The sequence below is a fragment of the Delphinapterus leucas genome, chromosome 1 (assembly GCF_059928025.1).
Source record: "Delphinapterus leucas isolate spDelLeu-1000000601 "Yukka" chromosome 1, BTC_Dleu_Yukka2, whole genome shotgun sequence".
In the NCBI taxonomy this organism is placed as follows: domain Eukaryota; kingdom Metazoa; phylum Chordata; class Mammalia; order Artiodactyla; family Monodontidae; genus Delphinapterus; species Delphinapterus leucas.
In genome coordinates, this window is record NC_143129.1 from 168,205,935 (window position 1) to 168,230,057 (window position 24,123).

Sequence of the window (24,123 nt, forward strand, 5' to 3'; positions counted from 1 at the left end):
GTGGCCAGGTTTCCTCAAGGTCATTAGCACAATGCCTGGCACCTAATAAGCACTCACGATCAAATATTTGTTGAACAATTTAGCATAGCAGTGGCTCTACCTTCTCAGGGAAATATCCAGAAATAAAGCATTATGAATGTTGGCCCATCTTGCTTTGCAGAGGTCATGGTTATCCAACCCTGGGTACCAAAGCAAGCCTGAACTATTCCATCTCAGTGAACTTTCTAAAAATGGTTGCTGTCTCACCTCTTAAAACTCCTTATACTCCAAAGCTTTCATAAAATATAGCAGATTCAAATAATACTAATAAATGGTACTAGAAGTGATGCTCAACAGGATCTCACGTTTATTGAGAAGTGATTAATGGTAAAAAGAAAGGCAATGCCCTTTCCTCATTGGCTGAACAAGAAACTGAAGAAACATTCACTACACGTTTTACAATATTTTTCTCTTCCAAAATGCATTTCTGTAAACAAGTTTTTACCACTGTTCTTAGCTTTGAAATCAAATTAATCCTGACTTAATCAGTATAATGTACAAGAACAGAACATTTCTTAGGACTCCTAGTATTTTACTTTGAATAACAAAGGGTCAGAGAAAATGAACCACCCTTAAAGACACAACCTTGGGTAACACTGTTAAATTCTCCAAGACAAAAATTCTTCATAAAAATGTTCTTCCAGTTCAGAAGGGAAAAAACAAATTCCCACTTTCTGGGGTGGATGCCGAAAACCTTCAACACTCAAGTGTTCTCCAAGTGCAAATGTCAAAATGGGGGGAGGAAAGGGTTTAAAAATTAGAGAAAACTGTATGCACTTACGGACTTTAAAATCCGAAAAACATAGTAAAAAGACAAAAAAACAAAGCATTATGCTCTGAAATCACAACCAAAGCCAAAATAAAAGGGACATTTTTCACCTAAACTACCTAGAGGGATTTTTTGTTTAGTTTTTTCTTTTTCTTTTTTTTTTCATTTTCCAGTTAAGTCCTATGTCTTTTGTGAAATTCCAATACTTAAACTGCAAGTCTGCAATCGTCTCTGAAGTCAATGAAATTAAGAAAAAAGTCCTAATTCTCTTGAAGGTCAATTTTTTTCCTCTTAGGATATGCAGATGCAACCGTTGCTGCAGTCTGTGCAGAACTGCCTCTTATTTCCCACGACCTTGACGTTCCTATAAGTTAAAAAAAAATTGAAATGGTTAGTTAAAACTTATCTGAACATGTTTAAGAATTACAACTTCATAGAATAACTCAACAGAAATTTAATTATTTGTGCTAAATAGAATATTCCCCACAAATAAAAACTGATTTTTACTTCTTATATTTTAAACCAAAGTACTTGCACTCAAGCACCCCAATTAATACAAAATTATTTTTCTTTGACTTTAAAATTCTTAACTGACTAAACACATTTGTTTTCCTATTATAGTTGGTTTACGCTAATATGTGTCAGTCCCCCCAAAATATGGGCCTAAGTAACTCAAACATATATCTATCAACGGCCTGCAGCAGGGAAGCCGCATAAGCCCTAACAGTACTAGAGTCATCCCGTATTAGTCCCAAGGCCTTAACCATATTCATAGGCCTTAATTTCCTTCTTTTTAAATAAAGTGAGGATATGTATCTGGGCTGTGGGAGAATTAATGAGTCGACATATAGAAAGCTCTTAGTTCATAGCAGGCAAGAAAATCATCCTTTTCCCCTAGGGAGAGTTTAAAATACACTCAGAAGTGGATTTTGAAAACTGAATGCAATACTTACATTTTCCCTGAAATAGATCTAAATGCTCCTTCCTTATTAAGAATCATTCTTTATAAGCCTTTCCTAAATGTACCCCCACAGACCTGAACTTAAGACTCGATTCATCAAGCCACATGAATAGAGTCATTTGCTCCCATTCACCTTATGATAACTATGGTTCTGAAGTTAAACATGATTCCTATTAAAAAAGAACAGCAACTACTACTTATGGGCGTCCATGTTCCAGGCACTGTACATAATGATCTTGATAACCACCTTACAAGGACTATACTATTCCTGCTTTAGAGATAAGAAAACTAAAGCTCAAAAAAGTTAACTGACCAAGGTTACCTAAGAACCAAGATTCAAATCCATGGCTATATGGCTCTTTACCTACACCATGTCATTACAAATATTTACGTAAAAGTCAACGAAGTTAAGTGAGGCTCTGTGATGAACTGACTACCACCACTAAACTACTCCAAGGATATAAAAACAGTAAATTTCAGAAGGAACAGTTATCTTTTTGTGATGTCCCACTTCACATATCTGGAATTCAGAGATAAACTCACCAACATACAAGGATCTGGGATACTTTCAAAATAAGTCATTTTGAAACTTCAACCTTTATAAAATTAATTTAATAAAACAATTCACCCACACACTGTTTCTGGAAATCAAACTCAATTCAAGAGTAAGAAAAAGAAATTCAATCCAACATAAAAGGGACCTCAAAAGTTTTGATGTTCCTGGGCTGCAGTACTGACCCTCTCCTTTCTATAACTCTCCCAAAGTTTTGATAATTAATATTGTTTATAATAGGAAAATCACAACTAAAAAAAAAAACCAAAACCCTCTGGCATTGACCAAAATGAAACTTACAAAAGCACCTAGATTCTCATATCAATCTTTTTTTAAAAAATTGTAGTTGATTTACAATGTTGTGTTAGTTTCAGGTATACAGCAAAGTGATTCAGTTATACATACATATACATATTCTTTTTCAGATTCCTTTCTGTTACAGGTTATTACAAGATACTGAATATACAGTTCCCCCCGTGCTGTGATAGGAGTAGGTTCTCCTATCAATCATAAACTCATCTACCTCGTTCAGTCTTTCTTAATTTGGATGGATACTATTTATCTAACCTCTCTTCTATTGCTAATCAAAATCTACCTTTAGTTTCAGGAAATATGGACTCTTTTCTTCGTGTTTCTTGATTATATCTCATTCCCATGCTTTTAAAAGCCAAGAATGCCTGGCCTTCTGGCCCTGGGGTACACTTCAAAACCCCTTCCTTCTCTGAGACTTCCTCAACCACTGCAGTTTTCAAGGTGCTTCTAAATCTGCATCCACAATTGAAAATCAAATTGTATTGACTTATTTCATATAAAATTAGTCCCAACTCAACCAAAAGCTCCTAGAAAGCAAAGAACAGTTCTTTAGCTAAGCTCACTCACAAACTTATTCATGAGTTTAGCAGTGGATAACAGGCTACAGTTGACTTTTATGTAAAATTCTGGTTCTCATCACAAGAAAAAAAAATGGTGATGGATGTTAACTAAACTTATTGTGGTAAGCATTTCACAATAAACACATATATCAAATCATTATGTTGTAGTACACCTTTAACAATGTTGTATGTCAATTGTATCTCAATAAAAATGGGAGAAATCGCTAGAGGCAACTTCTGTTACCAGTTTCTTGTGTCCTTCCTGAGTTATTTTAAGCATATAAAAGCTTATTACATCTTTTGTTTTTTCTTTTCACAAGTAGCATACAAAACACACTTCATTTTGCTTTTTTTCCTGTCACTTAATATGTCTTGCAGATTATTAAATTTTAGCACATACAGATCTGTTTTTTTTATGGGTCTGGGAGCACCCTCCTTGCTCTGAATTCAAGAATTGAAGATCTAGGGCTTCCCTGGTGGCGCAGTGGTTAAGAATCCGCCTGTCAATGCAGGGGACACAGGTTCAAGCCCTGGTCCGGGAAGATCCCACATGCCATGGAGCAACTAAGCCCGTGCACCACAACTACTGAAGCTCATGAGCCTAGAGCCCGTGCTCCGCAACAAGAGAAGCCACCAAAATGAGAAGCTCACGCACCACAATGAAGAGTAGCCCCTGCTTGCCAGACTAGAGAAAGCCCATGTGCAGCAACAAAGACGGACGGACGGAGAGACGGACGGATGGAAGGAAGGAATTGAAGATCTAAAAGAGAAGCAGTTCTCAAAGACATTATGATGAATGAAAGAAGCCTCAGACAAAAGAATACACACTGTATTGATTCCGATTATGTGAAGTTTTATAACGGAAAATGAATCTACGGTGGGGACAAAATTAGAACAGTAGTTGTCTGGGGTGGGGTGGGGGTGGAAATTTCTAGGATGGTAATGTTCTATATCTTCATTGGGGTTTGGGTTACACAGATGGGTACATTTGTCAGCACTCAGCAAATATACACTTAAAATCTGTGCGTTTTATTTAACTCAAAAAATACGTAAAACAAATACTGAGCTCTAGTTAATGATACGCATGCTGAAATGTTTAGGGGTGAAGTATACTGATAATGACAATTTCTTTGAAATACATCAAAAAATAAAACGGACTGGCAGAAAAACAAAAAAAACTGGAGAAAAAATTCTGCCTATTATCTCATTTTAATGTAATGTAACCCCAGGAATACAAATAAACTTACATGCTCCAAATTGTACCATTAAATTAGAAAACCTAGACTTTGCCAAATCCATTTTTCCCTAAGAAACACACTTATGGGAATTCCCTGGCGGTCCGGTGGTTAGGACTCCACGCTTCCACTGCAGGGGGGGCACTGGTTCTACTCCTGATCAGAGGACCTTAGTTCCCCACACGCCACGCAGCTCGTCAAAACAAACAAACAAATAGAAATACACACTTGTAAGTTCATCACAATGCTTAGTAACAGCATTTAAAATATTTAGTCAAAAGAAATGCAAAATAGCACTGTGAAATTGCACTTATTAAGTCATCTCATTTTTAAACACGAAGTTTGTTCCTCTATAATGTGATACTAAATCCACCTGTGTTCAATTTTGCCTCAAACGTAACATAAAACTATTCCTGGGGCTTCCCTGGTGGTGCAGTGGTTAAGAATCCGCCTGCCAATGCAGGGGACACAGGTTTGAGCCCTGGTCTGGGAAGATCCCACATGCCGCGCAGCAATTAAGCTGGTGCACCACGGCTACTGAGCCTGCGCTCTAGAGCCCCCGAACCACAACTACCGAAGCCCATGCGACTAGAGTCCGTGCTCCACAACGAGAAGCCACCGCAATGAGAAGCCCGCGCACCACAACGAAGAGCAGCCCCCGCTAGCCGCAACTAGAGAAAGCCCGCGCGCAGCAGCGAAGACCCAATGCAGCCAAAAATTAAATAAATACATAAATTCATAAAAAAAGAAAAAACGAGGGCTTCCCTGGTGGCACAGTGGTTGAGAGTCTGCCTGCCGATGCAGGGGACATGGGTTCGTGCCCCGGTCCGGGAAGATCCCACATGCCGCAGAGCAGCTGGGCCCGTGAGCCTGCGCGTCCGGAGCCTGTGCTCCACAACGGGAGAGGCCACAACAGTGAGAGGCCCGCGTACCGCAAAAAAAAAAAAAAAAAAAAAAATTCCTGAATCTTAGCTACACAATTATACCAAGAGGGCAAGTACCACCTGTGCCCTAATGTAAACCTGTGTGACAGAAGCTTAAATTATGGAAATTACATGCAAACAACAAATGGCACTAGCTGCCTTAATCTCCTGATCAACATCAAGAAAATATTACATTGATACAATTCAGCAAGCTGATTAAACTGCTCTTCTATTTCCAGATACAATTTTGATGTGTACACAAAAAATAAGCTTATATATTTACAGATGATAAAGATAATATCCATCTTCTCAGAGATTATAAAGATACTTAAGCATTCACATCATACCATCTTGAAAAGTAAAATGAATTTGGCACCAATAATAAAACTGTAAACGATTCACAAGATTTTAAATACTAGCTATTTTAAACATTTTTATTAAAAAAGAAAAAAAAAAAAGGGACTTCCCTGGTGATGCAGTGGATAAGACTCCACACTCCCAAAGCAGGTGGCCCAGGTTCGATCCCTGGTCAAGAACTAAATCCCACATGCATGCCACAACTAAGGAACCCACAAGCCTCAACTAAGGAGCCAGCAAGCTGCAACTAAGGAACCCACGTGCCAAAACTAAGACCCGGCACAACCAAATAAACAAATATTAAAAAAAATAAAAACCAAACAAAAAGAACACTTGGGAGAATTCCCCAGAGGTCCAGTGGTTAGGACTCTGAGCTTCCACTGCAGGGGGCACAAGTTCAACCCCTGGTCAGGGAACTAAGATCCCAAAAGCCACGCAAGCACAGCCAAAAAAAAAAAATAATTGGTTGAAAACGGGAATGAATCAGAGGATCCTGCTTGAAGGGCCTGCCATTGCCCAATTTGAGCATTACACAGCCTTAATGATAAGTAAACAACTATCGCAGTAATATCTTAATTGGGCAAGAACTGGCAATGGATGCTAAATCTAAAGGGTGAAAATTTGATGAGAATAACTGATTCACTTTGTTATAAAGCAGAAACTAACACACCACTGTAAAGCAATTATACTGCAATAAAGATGTTTAAAAAAATGTGATGAGGAAAAAGATATTTATATAGAGTCTCAAACTATTTTCCCACTTATTAAAAGGAAAATAGTACCTTTAAGTGGAGAACCAGGATACCTTAAATAAGTGATCAAAGTAAACATTACTAATAACGGCATAAACAGACCATCTTATACTTCCTACTGTGATGCACTGAGGACACAAAGTCACTTATGTAGTATTCCTGCCAGAAAAGCATAATCTGAATATACACAATGAGGAAAGGAAACCTCAGACAAGCAGCGACATCTACAAAAATAAATAGCATATACTCTTCAAAAATGTCGTATCATAAACAAACAAAAGGGATGAATGGGTGGGATGTTGGTGTGTGAGTATGTGTGTATAACAGCAGATTAAGAGACTTAAAAGACATAAAACTGAAAGATCCTGGACTGGACCCTGGACCCCCCACCACCACCACCAAAAAATTGCTACCAAGGACATTAAGACAACTGGTAAAAATATGAGTAAGATCTGTAGATCAGATAATCATATTGTGTCAATGTTAAATTTCCCGTTTTTGAAAACTGCATCGTGCTCATAAATGCATGTTCTTGTTCTTAGGAACTACACAGCAAAATATTTAGGAGAAAAGGTCATGATGTCTTGGAACTTACTCTCAAATGGTTCAGAAAAAAATTTCACACACATCTCCGAAGAGAAGATGCAGCAAATGTAGCAAAATATTACACTGGTAAATCTGGGTGAAGAGTATGTGGGAGTCCTTTGCACTATTCTTTAAATTTCTCCAAGTCTGAAATTATTTCAAAGTAAAAAGTTAATAAATTGGGGGATAATTCATTTAATTCTTCTGCAAAAATTGGCTGCATTAAAAAGTTATATTTGGGACTTCCCTGGTGGTGCAATGGTTAAGAATCCACTGCCAATGCAGGAGACACAGGTTCGATCCCTGGTTCAGGAAGATCCCACATGCCATGGAGCAACTAAGCCCATGTGCCACAACTAGTGAGCCTGCGCTCTAGAACTCACAAGCCAGAACTACTGAGCCCGCACACCACAACTACTGAAGCCCGAGCGCTCTAGGGCCCGTGTGCTGCAACTACTAAGCCCGCATGCTGCAACCACCGAAGCCCGCATGCCTAGAGCCCATGCTCCGCTAGAAGAGAAGCCACCGCAATGAGAAGCCCACACACTGCAACAAAGAGTAGCCCCTGCCTGCCGCAACTAGAGAAAGCCCGCTTGCAGCAACGAAGACCCTACACATCCAAAAATAAAAATAAAAAGTTATGTTTAACAACTCATGAAACTTAGAAATGTGTTTATTTCCTCATACCTACACTAAAATCACCAAACATGAGGGTATTTTAGCAAAAGAAAAAATCTGCCTATCAGCTTTTTACAAGTCTTTTAAAATGAGAAAAAAAATGACACAGAGAAGATTCTAACACAAGCACCGTTATTTTAACCACTTTGGGACATTAAAACCTTTTAGGTTTCCATAAAAGACTTCTCTTACAGCAGGTCTTTTCTTTCACTTTTGTGACTATTTCCTATTACCACTGGGAATTCCACTAAATTGCTTTGACAATTTATGGTCGAAAGACTTCACTTGTCAGATGTATTTATTAACATTTCTAATTAACCAGTCCTACCTTGGTAATATTTAATAAAGAAAAAGCTGGGGTTGGGAGGGTGGGGGACAGAAGAATGATGACAAGATACACAATAAAAGGAAAGAGCAGAACACATAAAAAAAAGCTGGGACCTCCAATGGGTCCAAGTCCCAGCTGGAACTGCCATAAACACAACATGCATTTGTGTCTTGTTGGACACTCCAGCTTTTATACATGAAGATGCTACTAACCCACCGTAGCAGGGGAAGTGGTGCAGCAAACTGGCTTTCCCCGTGGTGGTGGTGTCATGTTGCAGCCTACCTACCACCTTTTTTAACCTAGTGCTATGTTCAAGGAAGCTACAGTGAGATTTGTGGTAGGAACAGGCTGGGCTGGCTAGTCTAGGTTAAGCTCCTGCATAAGATCCTCAAGCACAAACACACAATTAATCATAAAGTCCCAGTTAACCAAAAAACAGACCAAATGCTAAAAGGAAGGGAAGAAGCATTCCTAAAGCTTGAGGATACTGTGATGGTAATAAAGAAAAAAGGAAAACAGCAGAGCAAGATTTTACTGAATTCACACCTCATCACAAAATTCTCACTAGGACATTCATCCTAATCTTTAAATCAGTCCACAATCTCATTGTTCATTGTAGAGACTAAAAAATTTTTTTACAAAATAAAAATAAATTTAAAGATATTAACTAAGAATGTATAAACCAGGGGAAGAAGTTTCTAGGCCTCAATATCTGGTCTGTCACTTAAATAACTAGAGGTTAATATTCACACCATTCACCCATCACATCTTAGTCCCTCCTCACCTTATATCTATAACTATAAAATGCAAAAGTTCATCTCTAGAGGAAATATCCTAAAAGCCACAAGGTGGCAATGTTACTTAAAGTCTGCACATTTGAAATCTCTTCCTACGATATAAATCTGCTTAATTTTTCCTCCATTTAGCTTAATATCCTTTCTCATTTCTACTACCACCCCTCTCCCCACTTTGAAGTGGGCCATAAAACACAACAGGCACACATATATTTATTTGTCGGATAGAATTTTATTAACTTTAAAATCTGATGTCTACCCCTCAGATAAAATCCACTTAATAGTCCTCAAGTAAGTTTTCTTATATCCCCATGGTCCCTGATAGAAAAGAACACAAATTTCAGGGTCCCTGGCTGAAAATAAGACAATGCTTACATAGGTTAACATGAAAAAATAGGATTATACTAATATGACTTTCAATGCTTTATATGGCTTATGAAGTCAATCTTTTTTTGGGGGGCACTGTGCTGTGAGGCCTGTGACATCTTAGTTCCCTGACCAGGGATTGAACCCGGAGCCACGTCAGTGAAAGCGCGGAGTCCTAACCACTGAACTGCCAGTGAACTCCTTGATCAATCATAACAGTCTCTGATGCTATGAATATGAGTTATACACACACACACAAACACACATATATTCCCTCCCTTTTAAGATTTTCTAGGTGCAGAAATGGACACTTACTTGAAATAAATTTCTGGGAACTGGCATAGGAGCACTAGGATGAAGTAAATGCATTTAACTAATAACCTTTCCTACCATCAAATTCTTTTCCAAGATTGTTAGTAGCTGAACTCCTATATACATTTCACTAACAAGGTCAGAAGTAAAAGCCTGGATAATCTACTGTTTTCAGGCCCTGAATCATAAGTCTTAACTAGTAACAGAAGAAACGGTAAGACAGATACATTAAAATTTTTTCAGTTATTCTTTGAATCACTCCTTGGCTCTCCAGTAAGAATTACATTTGAACAAAAACTAATTTCACAATAAAATCAATTTCTGAAAACACTTCAGAATACAATTAAACAAATAAGGTTTTTTAATAGCTTGTCAGTCAAACTCCCCCCCCACTCCCAGCATTTGACAGTAGGTTCAGAAAGAATGAAGCAATCACTGAATATGCTTTCCAGATATCTGATAAATGATATAACCTCCAGTTCCACCTTCAAAAATTTCCAGTCGAACCATCCTCAACACCTCCATCAATACCTCTCTAGTCCAAGCTACTGTACCCTCTCAATACGACTTTGCCACAGACTCCTTTTAACTGATCGCCCTTTCAGTCTTGTGCCCTCCTCAGTCTATTCCAAGGGTGGGACCCCAAAATGGAAACTCAGTAGCATTATTAAGTACCATGCCAAAAGTTACTGAAGAATGTGATGACTGATCTGAAATAAATGAAGGTGTATTTATGTGTATATATACATTTATATGCCTGAGATTATGGATCACAACAATCACTCATAAAAGACCTGTATGCAAGTACTTCACTTGTATATATACATTTAATCCTAATAACCCAGTAAGTTTTTTCCCCCATTTTCATAAAATACTGAGGCTCAAAAGTTTACTTACTCAAATCACTGATAGTGGCAGATATGACACCATCTTCTGAGCTCCTAGCCTTTTCAATACTATGCTAACAAGGAAACAGAATCTAGGATTCATGCTTATTAATAATATCTACCTAATGTATATATACACCTAAACTTTTTTAAAGGCCCATCATACGTAATATACTTAATAGAATAACAGAATCCCTTCCCACATCCCAAAAAACTAATTACCTTTAAAAATCAGTTAACGGGCTTCCCTGGTGGCACAGTGGTTAAGAATCTGCCTGCCATGGGCTTCCCTGGTGGCGCAGTGGTTGAGATTCCACCTGCCGATGCAGGGAACACAGGTTTGAGCCCTGGTCCGGGAAGATCCCACATGCCGTGGAGCAACTAAGCCCACGTGCCACAACTACTGAGCCCACATGTCACAACTACTGAAGCCCACGCGCCTAGAGCCTGTGCTCCGCAACAAGGGAAGCCACTGCAATGAGAGGCCCGCGCACCGCAACGAAGAGTAGCCCCCACTCGCCACAACTAGAGAAAACCCGCACACAGCAACAGAGACCCAATGCAGCCAAAAATAAATAAAATAAAATATATAAATTAAAAAAAAACAACTCGGTTAACATCTTCGGGCAACTTCAGGATGGTTAGTGGCCACTAAATCTTATTGCTTAAAATTAACAACTCAAAAAAAAAAATTAACAACTCTAAACAATTAATGTGCTCACAAAAAGATACAATAAAATAATGTAAAACTTAAAACATTAAAGCCTCTTAGAAGTAGCCATAATGTCTCTGAGGAGTAGATTATAACAAGTAACACGGAGGATATTCAGCCAAAGACATCTGCACCTTTTAATGAACAAACAATACAGGCAATTCACTAGAGGCTCATAATATTGATAGCTGATGAAAAACACTACTCAAAAGACCCTTTCAGCCTTAAGGTAGGCCACAGTATAAAAAGTTACAGCCAGACTTATCAGACACATTGTGAATTCTAACATTACTTCTAAAGATGAAGTCTTTTCTGACCCAGAAATATGGCAGTTTCATATGGTTCTGATTAATATTTAATAAAAATGAACTCAACATCTCAAAAAAAAAAGATGAAGTCTTGAGACTAGCAGGCAGAGACTGGAAGGAGGACTACACAGCAAAGGAAGAAACTTACAGGAAAAATAAGCATGAGGAATTTGAGGTGGGGGACATACAAAACACTAGCTAATGACATTTATAATTTAAATACAAGAGAATCACCTACAGGGCTGATAAAATGCAGATTCCAAAGCCTCAACTCCAAAGGTGCCCACTCAGTAGGTGAGGAAACACAAGAACCTGCAATGTAAGTAACTCTCAGATGGTAACCTGTACAAACTGGGAAACTTCTCTTCAACTGCTTCTAATCCTTTTAAGAACTACCTAGGGAGCTTACTAAATAAAATTTCAGTTTAGTAAATCTGGGGGTAAACCTAGTTATCAGTATTTTTGTAAATACTTTCCAGGTGACTCAAAGTTTGCTTTAAATTGTTGTTACCATTTTTTTTGGAATTTATACTCTGAAGCTCTCACACCACGTCCACCCTGCTCCCCTCCCCGGGGACCCCTTTGCAGGCTTACGGACTGCAAGTAAGGTAACATTTGTCATAAATGATTTTGAATTACCCAAGAACTTGTCTAGGGTTCTAGTTCTGCCACTAAAATGAGGTAATCTTGCAGTCTGTGTACAAAAAGAGTTAGGTAGCCTAAAACCTTCCCATTCGATTTTATAACCTTAACCATCCACAGTAATTATTCAGAACCATTTGTGTTCTCCCTTACTCTTGCTGCCTGTCATTAGCAGCAACTCTCTCAGAAGGTTAGGTAGAGTAGATCCAATCTGCTCCCTTTTGATGCTTGTGATGAGGGAGTTTTAAACCTAAGTGCTTAAATGAAGGTTTAAGTTTCAACCAATTATGCTCTCCTCATATAGCCAACGAAGAGTTGACTAACTACAGGCATTAGTAGATAATAGAACATTGCAGTTAGTTATTTTAAATGATAAATGTGAAGATGCAGCAAGGCCTAAGAACAGAAAAGCTTTGGGGCAAAATGAATTCCAGCTCTTCTACAACCTAGCTAGTGATCTTAACAAAATTACTCCTTTCTGAATCTCAGTTCCCTAACTGTAAAATGAAGATAATCTTGGGGACTCCCTGGCGGTCCCGTGGTTAGGACTTGGAAGCTTCCACTGCAGGGGGCCCCGAGTTTGTCAGGGAACTAAGATCCCGCAAGCCAAGCAGCGGGGCCAAAAAAAAAAAAAGAAGAAAAAAGAAAATAATCTTATTCTACAGGATTGTTACAAGGGATCAGAGATAAGATATGGAAAGCGCCTTATGTATAAATGCAAAAAATGGCTAAATATGGGTAAATACCTGAAGTATTAAGGGGGAAAAGCAGGATAAAATACTACATAGAATATGATTATAACTGTATAAACCACTAACTTGTGTCGGAAAATAAGCCAAAATGATGAGCGGTTTTGTCAGGGTAGAGGAACTATGAGTGAGTTTTCTTTTACTGTCTACACATTTTATAATTTGGTTATTACAATGAAAAACAAATGCACACGGAAAATTTGCAAAATGCTAATATAAAATTTGCACGTTGCAAATTTTTTTTAACATGCAAACAGTTTAAAAGCTCTATATGCTATCTATACCCTGATTGCGCAAAAGGTCCACATGAAGTCAAAAGCTTACATATAAGTCTACCTTTTCTAAATGGCTTCACATATTACACAAGTGATCTGTCCAAATTTTTAGCTTTGACACATGTAGCAGAGTATTAAATACCTCATAAGAACCACCAGGTATTACAACAGCAGTAAATGCAAATGAGTTGGAAAGAGCAACTGCCTGCCTCTTCCCGCTCCCCACATACCCAACAGCTTAAACTTGAAGGTTTATAGCCATTTTCTTCCTTCATCTTTCTTTCCACAATCTTTTCCTATATACATCCTTCTAGACCCAACTCAAAGACGGTCTTCCAAAAAAATGACTCAACTCTGGTCTTGCTATTCTTTTCTTCTGTACTTGGTCTCATCCTGTAAAATGAGCACTTTTTTGTTTTTTTTTTTGGTGGTACGCTGGCTTCTCACTGTTGCGGCCTCTCCCGTTGCAGAGCACAGGCTCCGGACGCGCAGGCTCAGCGGCCATGGCTCACGGGCCCAGCCGCTCCGCGGCATGTGGGATCTTCCCGGACCAGGGCACGAACCTGTGTCCCCTGCATCGGCAGGTGGACTCTCAACCACTGCTCCACCAGGGAAGCCCAAAATGAGCACTTTAATACCCACTATACTATACTGTTTCACTTATATTTCCTCCCTATGGCTAACTGGAGTTAAATCAGTTCAATTAGCAATTGCTTATTCAGCAAGGGATGAAAAGCATTAGGGCACACTATTGAGCTAGTTGTTAGTCTATACTGTCTAGTTGTTATAACTAGAAAAATTTGCTTTGGAGGTGGTGGCAGCAGGATGCAAATTTAAATTGAATTACCTGTTTCTGTGGAGAAAGGCAGAAAGGATGATCTGAGCCTACCACACTCTTCTTCCTCATTTGCAGACTTGCAGATTTCAATGGTGAAGAAAGAGATCTTTTGTTTTCCCTAATTCAGGGAACAGAGCTTTTCCTCCTCTACATGAAACTCCTATATAGTGCAGGTGTCAGTCCTTTATCATACAGTTCCTTAAACTAAGGCAGTCAAAGCCAATGCTGTAGCATCGCCAGCTGCTGTGAGATGTTTTTCTAATCCCTCCCTTCCTCCAAGACTAAATAACCAATACACCTAAATGAGATGCTGAAGCTGCAGATTCCTTACATTTCTTCAATTTCAAAATAGATTCCCCCACCCCCAACTCCACCTCCATGCACCATTATTCCATTTTTTGAAAAATTCCTGTCATCCAGTGGATTCCAAATTATGCTTCATAGAGGAGATGCTTCGAAGATCACCCAGGGAAAAAAAGAGAGCTGAGCGTGTGAAATTAGCCATTCATGGGGCTCTGAGTAAGGTTTTGTTTGGAGGAGAAAAAAACAATTCCACTTTTTAAAAGTTTGAAAACTGTCATAGGACTAATCTTTACTTCTGGCAGGTAAGCAGAATGGTTCACATCTGAGTAATTCTTGATTTAAACTATTCAGAGTAAATACTAAATGATTCTAGAATCGCTAACTACCCCTTGTCCCAAAATGTTTAAGTCTGGAAAAACAGCAGTCCCCTCTGGATCAATCTTTAGCCATAGCAAAAACAGAATACTGACATTTTTAATACCCAACTGCATTTCAGACATTGTTATATGGTCTAATTCACCAAAACAGCCCGTACTAACTAAACAGAAGCTGGTCTTACTTCATTAAATCCCTGAAAGACTTGGAACAGACAGCTTAGAAAACTTCACAGGTTGTGAAGGGCTGGAGCACTATAGAAACAACAAATGCACAGTCTGTTGAATGATGTATGGAGACCAAAACCTTCAAACCCCTAACAAAGCACTCTCATGTTACTTTTATTCAGATAGTTGTTGGCATTTGCAGTCATCTGCTACCTCTCTACAGTCTCTGAATAAGCTGATTATACCCCACTGCTTGAAATTCTACTCAAGATATAGCCCTTTCCTTGTTCTCTTTCTAAAGCTCCAAATACTCCCTCTCAAACCCTTTCACTTGGTCCCTCTTTAATCCATCCTTTAAATTGTGTTATTGCTGGGGGTTCTTTCTTTGGCCCTCTTCTCTCAATGCATGTTGGCTCTGGAACCGCACTGAAGTAGAACATCAGCTCTGCTTTCTTAGTTTGGGCAACTGTGCAAAAAGAATGTACTCTTTTCTGTGCTTCAGTGCCTTCATCTGTAAAACTGAGATAGCTGTACATACCTCACAATGGTAGAATTAAATGAAAACGTACATAAAAATATGTATTCAGGGACTTCCCTGGTAGTGCAGTGGTTAAGAATCCACCTGCCAATGCAGGGAACATGAGTTCGATCCCTGTCCCGGGAAGATCCCACATGCCGAAGAGCAACTAAAGCCCGTGTGCCACAACTACTGAGCCCACGTGCCACAACTACTGAAGCCCGTGCGCCTAGAGCCCATGCTCCGCAACAAGAAAAGCCACCACAATGAGAAGCCCGCGCAGCACAACAAGGAGTAGTCCCCGCTCACCACAACTAGAGAAAGCCCACATGCAGCAATGCAGACCCAATGCAGCCAAAAACAAATATTTATTTTTTAAAAAATGTATTCAGGACAGGTGCATATTAGACACTACAGAATGAGCAATAATTTCAGCCATTATTTTTATTACCAATATTCTTGAAGAATCTTAAACTCATCCATGCCTTTACCTATACTGAGAGCTGGAAACTCCCAAATTTCTATCAACAGATCTTTCCTGAGCTCCAGATCCTACCATCACCTTTCTGTCCTACAAGCACCCCAAATACTATTTCCAAAAGCCAACACATCTCCAAACCCTAACCTGCTGCTCATCCCACATTCTCTAAATTTTTTTTTTAAGTAACTAATCAGCAAATATTTCTACCACATTTTTCAACTGTAACTTCCCCATTCCCACTATCTTGATACAGGCTCTGTCTTTCTCCCAACTATTGTAAAAGACTCTCCTTTGGTATTTGAGTCACCTACACCTCTCTCTCCTCATTTAATAGATGACTTCAGGTAAGTTGCTAACCTGAGTTTCCATTTTCCTACCTATAAATATGGGATACTGCCTCCGGGAGTTGGTGTGGGGATTAAAGTAAAACTATGAAAGTACCTAACGAAGTCAGTGCTCAGTAAGTATTTCATCCTTCCCATCCTCTAAACTGTCACTCTACACTGACTATCCTCCCTTACAATCTAAAAACGTAAGTACAGGATAAAAATCCAAAGCCCTTCTTATACTAGGCCCAACCAACCTCTCCAGCTTTATCACTTATTCTTTCCATATTAAACTTCTCATTTCACAAGACCCAGTTTTCTATCTGGCAAACTCCACATATCACACCGTGGTCCATGGGCTTTGGGACTAGAGAGAGACTATGGCTTTGGGTGGAGTTCCAACATATTTTCATTTACTGATACTAATGACTTAAAGACAAAAGTGAAATAACAAAGACATATGTCAGAACTTCACTGGCTTGTCAATTTGAGCAACTTCCTTGCTAAACTGGATAATAATTTTCAAATTCTGGAAGACTAATTCTTCAAATTTTGTTTTATTCAAAATATGTCAGGGATAGAGACATGACACACTTAAGTTTAATCTGCATTAAGGGAATTCCCTGAGTGGTTAGAACTCCGCTCTTCCACTGCAGGGGGCACGGGCTCAATCCCTGGTCGGGGAACTAAGATCCCACATGCCTTGTGGTAAATCTACATTAATATTTTCTCCATCCCTTTAAGTCTAGACAATCAAGAAAAATCAAGTCCTGACTTGTATATAACATTTGCCAATTTCCGTGGTGTCAATAACATGGCTGACCTCAAACTACCAGTGGAATACAGGAATACAGTGGGGCTGAGAAGACATGTGCAAAAGCACAATATTATATACTGATACAAACATAATAACTTTAAGAGTGATGAATTTAAATATTACAGTTTAATGGTAATCATAATGGTATTCTAAGTTTATGCAGTTTAACTGTAACATATTACTAACTGTAGTATACAATGTAATTCAATGTAAATAGAAAGGCATTTAAAACACCTTTTAATACAATGTATTTAATTTTTTTTTTTTTTTTGCGGTACGCGGGCCTCTCACTGTTGTGGCTTCTCCCGTTGCGGAGCACAGGCTCCAGACGCGCAGGCTCAGCGGCCATGGCTCACAGGCCCAGCCGCTCCGCGGCATGTGGGATCTTCCCGGACCGGGGCACGAACCCGTGTCCCCTGCATCGGCAGGCGGACTCTCAACCACTGCGCCACCAGGGAAGCCCGTATTTAATTTTTAAGTTTATGCAATTTGACTGTGCTTAACAACTAGCTTGCTAAAATTCTTGAAAGCTAAACAACTGGCTCACAATTAGCTAGCTCTAGCACATTATTGGACTTGGACATTGAATTACCAACTCCACCACTTGTTAGCTATGAGACCTTGTATAAATAACCTCTTTGAGCCTGCTTCCTCATCTAAAATATGAGAATGATACATTAGATGAGATAGCTAAACTTTTATGTATACCATGTGCCAAGCACTGTGCTATCATTTAAGTGCTGATTACCCAATTACTCATTCTATTTGATATAGATCAAATGTTCTTTCCCCCATGAAGGCTTTCTTAATTTCCCCAAATTTATCACTTCTCCAGAAAGCCAAAATATTTCTTCATCCCTCTATTACAGCTCTGATCTCGTATTTTATCCATTTTGTTGTCCACCTAACAACACTGTCTGGTCCTAAGCCAAAGATGGTGCCTTGTTTATCTGTTCTATCCTAGCAATTAACACAAACATTTGGGGGCTTCCCTGGTGGTCCGCCTGCCAATGCAGGAGACATGGGTTCAAGCCCTGGTCCGGGAAGATCCCACATGCCACGGAGCAACTAAGGCCCATGGGCCACAACTACTAAGCCTGTGCTCTAGAGCCTGCGAGCCACAACTACTGAGCCTGTAGGCCACAACTACTGAAGCCCACATGCCTAGAGCACGGGCTCCCAACAAGAGAAGCCACCACGATGAGAAGCCTTCGCACCACAATGAAGAGTAGTAGCCCCCGCTCGCCACAACCAGAGAAAAGTCCACGTGCAGCAAAGACCCAATGCAGCCAAAAATAAAATTAAATTTAAAAAAACCACAAAACATTTGTTGAAAGATGGATACAAACAAAGGGCATGCTTCAAAGAGATCCAAATTCAGTGTCACCTATTCTCTTTTGGTCCTCCTTTAACAAGGCTACAGAAAGGCATTTTATCCACAAAGCAAGGAAGGTGGTGAGTAATACAAATAGAATTCCCTCAATCCTACTGGCAGAAAAACAAGTAAATTTATCTGCAAGACAGAAGACGACATAGACGGCCTTAGAATTTTACAAAACGTTCAGGTTTGCCATCCTGATTAAAACAGGATGCCCACTCACTAGCTCTGAAGAAGCAATTTAAAACAGTGGTGGAGTGGAGTAATGTTAAATGGAAAGAACAATACTGCATGGTCATTTATTTCCTAAAGATTTAATAGTAAGAAAACAATATATTTGGCTAAAGTGATGTTTCTTTCTTTTCTGATTTTTGTATCACTAAAACTTGGATATTTAAAATTTTTTTCTGAAGTTGAAAATGGAGCCAAGATGATTACCTCAAACATTTATAAACAAGGGACTAAATGCCCAAATTAAAGGGTTAGAAGGAAAAAGATGGCTGTAAGGAAAAAAAAAAAACTTCCTTATATAAGAGAAATATTACTTATGCCAACACTATAGGAAAACTAGATTTTTTTTTTAAAGGGAACATTTCTCAAGTAATCACTTCTATGTTCCTTTGCTAAGACTTTATTACATTTTAGGTAATAATTTTTTTCATTAATACACAGTAAATATATTAATAACTACCCAAATACCTAATCTATACTACGATTCACTGAGAATCCACAAATCCTATCTGTCATCTATCTCCTTCTGTTCTCAAGTCCTTTCTTATGTTTTATATGTAATTAGTATTTAGGTCAGAAATTACAGAACACAAACAAAAATAAGGTCTTACTAAAAACACCTGTTTTGTACCATCAATTCCTCTCCATGAACCTCAAATGTTATCCTGGGCCACCTAATCCTCTTTTACTCCTCAGTTTCTCTGATCTAAACTACCCCATGTGTGAATCTTCTCTACAATTTACCTAATAAAAGTTCTTTTAGTCTCTTCTTGAAACCCTCCTGTGACTAAGACTCCATTTTTAGAAAGTTCCCCCTTTACAAAAATCTCCCTCCCTATAACCTTTACCTATTGGTTCCAGTGCTGTCACTAGCATGAAAAATCATTTGATGACAGCTATCATATTCCCCCTTATAAATCATCTCTACTAAGCTAAACACTACGATGAGAAATAAGATAACATGTATAAAGCACAGTGCAGGAAGAAGTGAGCTATATATATATATACAGTAATGATACCTATTATTACGAAGTACTGGTTCACCTTTACAAGTTTCCCATTGCCTTTCACTGAAGCTTACATCAAGGACCTCCGCCATCCTAACTCAAATTAGATCTTACTCCTCATTCTCTTAAACTCTAGTACTTTATTTTAAGCCAACTTTGTATCTCTCTCAGTAGATTCCTTCTATATCCAACTAACTGCATAAACATTTCATTTAACTCCCTTTTCCTAATCTAATCTCCAAACTTCTCTTCCTGGAAACCCATTCCACAAACTCCAATTAGACTTGTTCTTGAACTGTACAGGAATTCCTATTCCAACTTATTACTTCTACAGTGTTATTATCGATACAGATTTGGGCTGTTCTGAACCATGTTCACTCTTCTCAAAACACCTCTGGCTATCTTCTATACATCTTCCAAGGCTCAGCTCAGAGATCACTTCTTGCAGGATTCTTCTATGATCAATCAACCCACACCCCAAGCTGGGTTAGGCAATCTTCAAGCTTCCAAACTGGCACCTTGTGCATACCTTGAGAAAACACTTTTCATTTTGTATTGTTACTTGTCACTAATATAAGGCTCCCTGACAAATACATTTGTGGTTTCTCTGTAGTATCTAGCACACAGTAAAGTTGTTCCAAGAAAAGATAAATAGCTTCATCTCAATTCTTAAACACCATAATAAATTTTCAGTATGTCCAAACACACTCCAAGTCACCATTTTTAGGTCTTCTGCCTGAAAATCAGAATAATCCTAAAGGTAAAGAAATCCTGAGTTCTTTTTCCCATCTTGCAAGATGGCAGGTGAAAAGGCTGAGAAGCCAGATACTAAGGAAGAAATACCTGAAGCCAAGAAGGCTGATGCTGGTGGCAAGGTTAAAAAGGTGAAGCAGGTTAAGAAGGGGAAGCCCCAATGCAGCCAAAACCCTGTCCTGGTCAGAGGAATTGGCAGATATTCCCGATCGGCTACGTATTCCAGAAAGGCCTTGTACTAGAGGAAGTATTCAGCAGCTAAATCCAAGGTTGAAAAGAAAAAGAAGGTGAAGGTTCTTGCTACTGTCACAAAACCAGCTGGTGGTGACAAGAATAGTGGTACCTGGGTGGTTACACTTCACAAAATGCCTAGGTATTATCCTACTGAAGATGTGCCTCAAAAGCTGTTGAGTCACGGCAAAAAACCCTTCAGTAAGCATGTGAGAAAACTGCACGCTAGCATCACTCCTGGGACCATTCTGATTATCCTCATTGGGTGCCACAGAGGCAAGAGGGTCATTTTCCTGAAGCAGCTGAGCAGTGGCTTGCTACTTGTGACCGGGCCTCTGTCCCTCAATCAAGTTCCTCTGCGGAGAACACACCAGAAATTTGTCATTGCCACTTCCACCAAAACTGCTATCAGTGGTGTGAAAATCCCAGAACATCTCACTGATGCCTACTTCCAAGAAGAAAGTGCGTAAGCCCGGGCACCAGGAAGGTGAGATCTTCGACACAGAGAGAAATACGAGATTACAGAGCAGCGGAAGGTTGATCAGAAAGCTGTGGACTCACAAATTCTGCAAAGAATCAAAGCTGTTCCTCCAAAAAAAACCAAAAACAAACAAACAAAAAAAAAGCTGTTCCTCAACTCCAGGGTTACCTCCCCTCTGTGTTCGCTCTTACAAACGGAATTTATCCTCACAAAGTAGTGTTCTAAACTTCTTACAAAGAACCTAATTAAATAATTCAGTCAAAAAAAAAATCCTGCTATTCTCACTTAATAGCAATGAAATTTTTAAAAATATACACCTTAAGCTGTTGTCACTATAGTAATATTTACTCTAGATCTGTCTCTCCTCAATCTCCCCTTAGCTTTCCAGTTATTCAGAAAAATCTTTACTCAAGTGCCTGATCGAGTCTAATGTTGGGCTAGACATTAAGAGAATTACACAGCCCTTAGTCTCCCCTACTAGACTATCTTATTTTTACCTTGAGTTAAAAAGCTAGAAAGATAAGACAAAACTAAACCAACTAGGGACTTCCCTGGTGGCACAGTGGATAGGACTCTGCACTCCTAATGCGGGGGGCCCGGGTTCAGGGAACTAAACCCACATGCATGCTGCAACTAAGAGTTCGCATGCCACAAATGAGGAGCCCGCGTGTGGCAAACTAAGGAGCCCTGGAGCCACAACTAAGGAGCCTGCCTGCTGCAACTAAGACCGGGAACAACCAAATAAATAAATATTGTGGGGGGGGGGGGACTAAACCAACTATTTTATGAGGTTTCTTTAAAAAAAAAAAAAATCACTATTGCAGGGAGTACCTCTCCCTTTATGCCCCACTATTCCAAAGCTGAGACAGAGAAAAAGATTAACTGACTGCCATCATCTTCTGAATAGCTGACAGTAATACTCAACGACAACAAAAAAATTTTAAGAAAAAAGCTCATATGGCAATATAGCACAGGCAAGACCTTCAAAAAGCATATATCCTGGGCTTCCCTGGTGGCGCAATGGTTGAGAGTCCGCCTGCCGATGCAGGGGACACGGGTTCGTGCCCCGGTCCGGGAAGATCCCACATGCTGCGCAGCGGCTGGGCCCGTGAGAAATGGCCGCTGAGCCTGCACGTCCGGAGCCTGTGCTCCGCAACTGGAGAGGCTACAACAGTGAGAGGCCCGAGTACCGCAAAAAAAAAAAAAAAAAAAAAAGCATATATCCTTTGACACAGCACTTAAGGATAGGTATTATTTACAACTGTTATTTTAGCTGGAAAAAAAATTATGAAGAAGCTATTCAGTAACGGGGACTGGTAAATTACAATAAATTTTTGATAGAATACTATGAAGCCATCAAAAGTGATGTCACAGCTATATACACTAATATGCATAAGACAGATAACTAGTAAGAACCTGCTGTATAAAAGAATTAAATAAAATTTTTTTTAAAAAGTGATGTCACAGGGCTTCCCTGGTGGCTCAGCGGTTAAGAATCCACCTGCCAATGCAAGGGACACAGGTTTGAGCCCTGGTCTGGGAAGATCCCACATGCCGCGGAGCAACTAAGTCCGTGCACCACAACTACTGAGGCTGCGCTCTAGAGCCCGTGAGCCACAACTACTGAAGCCCACACACCTAGAGCCCATGCTCCTCAACAAGAGAAGCCACTGCAACGAGAAGCCTGCACACGGCAAGGAAGAGTAGCCCCCGCTCGCCACAACCAGAGAAAAGCCCGCGCGCAGCAACGCAGACCCAATGCAAACAAAAATAAAATAAATTTTTAAAAAGTGATGTCACAGAATAACAATTAGAGGAAAGTTCTAAATAAATGCAGAAAGCAGTTTACAAAATAGTATCTAAAGTATACAACGAAGTAAATGAAGTCACTAAAATTTGCTGGAAGTGTCAAGCCAGACAGATCCAAAATATCCAAGCCAGACAGATCTTGAAGGTTCTATGGGATTGAATTAGATCATGTGACAGAACAAGGCAAAAATGGCTGTAGTTCTGCTTCAGTGTGTTCTGCCAAGAAACATGCCCAATCACGGAACTTTAGAACAGCTGTGACATCATTTTCAGGATGAAGTTTTAAGTATTTCCCTACTGACTGAGTTTCCATTTGGCTGGAAGATTTTTTTCAATCTTGTAAATAATACCAAGGCACATATACAAACACCCCACTTAAGGGAGTCAGTGCTTCAATGAGCTATCAGTCCCATTATCATGAAACTTGTTTTGTCTTGGAAGCCTAATAAAAACTGGAAGAACAGTTTACAGTCAGTTATGTAAGGATGTTAAAGGGTAACAGTGGGCAACACAGGAGTAAGGCAATACTGACTGAAAGGGTAGCTGGGTTTGGAAGCAATCATAGGGACCTTCCTGAAACCCCAGCAAGCTCTTCTTAAAGAAAGTAAACTAAAAAGTAATCTGACACAAGTATAATTGAAGCTTTTAAGTTTTTACCTTTGGTGGTTTGTTCACCAGCCTCAGAACAATTAGGATACTCATTCATCAAAAGTCTTTACAGAACGGTTTTAAGAGCCATTAGTTAGCTTAACAAAGACCCTAAACCTTGATTATTATTACACTCACTGAAAACACAAGGCTAGTCAATGAATCTTACACCTACTTATGAAGTTTTATCATTCACTGAACCACTCAAGTGAATACAGATATATACTTGATTAAAAGTGCACACAAATTAACAATCCTCAGACTTGCTACTTCACTTTTAAACACAAGCTTTCCCACTAGTTCTAACAAATACAAATTTATCTTAGCGGCTATGCTGCACATTCCAAAAAATACTCCTATCTTTGCCTTCCTGCTTTTAAATCACAAGATGTAGGACAGAACTTTGCAGATGAAAGTAAGCAGATTCTTAGTATGTGACAAATACTATGCATATTTCAAGTAGTTAAACCAAGCACCTGGATGCCCCCACACACGTTCATAATCTGCTATGCCACTACATGATGCCTAAAAGGCCACAGCCTCCTTCCTTGTTCCTCTAGAAACAGAAGCCTGTTAAGACATCTTTAGAGCCTTTCAGATGTTTGGCAAAAATAATCAAGTATCTTTTTTCTATAGATTCTGGAGGATTTTAAGTTAAACTGTT

The 24,123-nt window shown here is 39.2% G+C and overlaps 1 protein-coding gene and 1 pseudogene across 3 annotated transcripts in view; one reads left to right on the forward strand and one right to left on the reverse strand.

The window, feature by feature from the left end:
* Positions 1-323: 323 nt before the first annotated feature.
* YTHDF2 (YTH N6-methyladenosine RNA binding protein F2) overlaps positions 324-24,123 on the reverse strand; it is a 31,460-nt gene continuing 7,660 nt past the window's right edge. For 2 of the 3 annotated variants that reach the window (XM_022551855.3, XM_089897617.1), the window contains one exon: positions 324-1,172. In XM_022551855.3, coding sequence (XP_022407563.2) covers positions 1,149-1,172 — 24 coding nt within the window. In that variant the 3' untranslated portion in view covers positions 324-1,148. Of the gene's footprint in view, positions 1,173-16,361; positions 16,370-24,123 lie in introns of all 3 variants that reach the window. The other variant, XM_089897621.1, reaches the window with a different exon arrangement.
* On the forward strand, positions 20,323-21,242 carry LOC111163290 (large ribosomal subunit protein eL6-like; annotated as a pseudogene).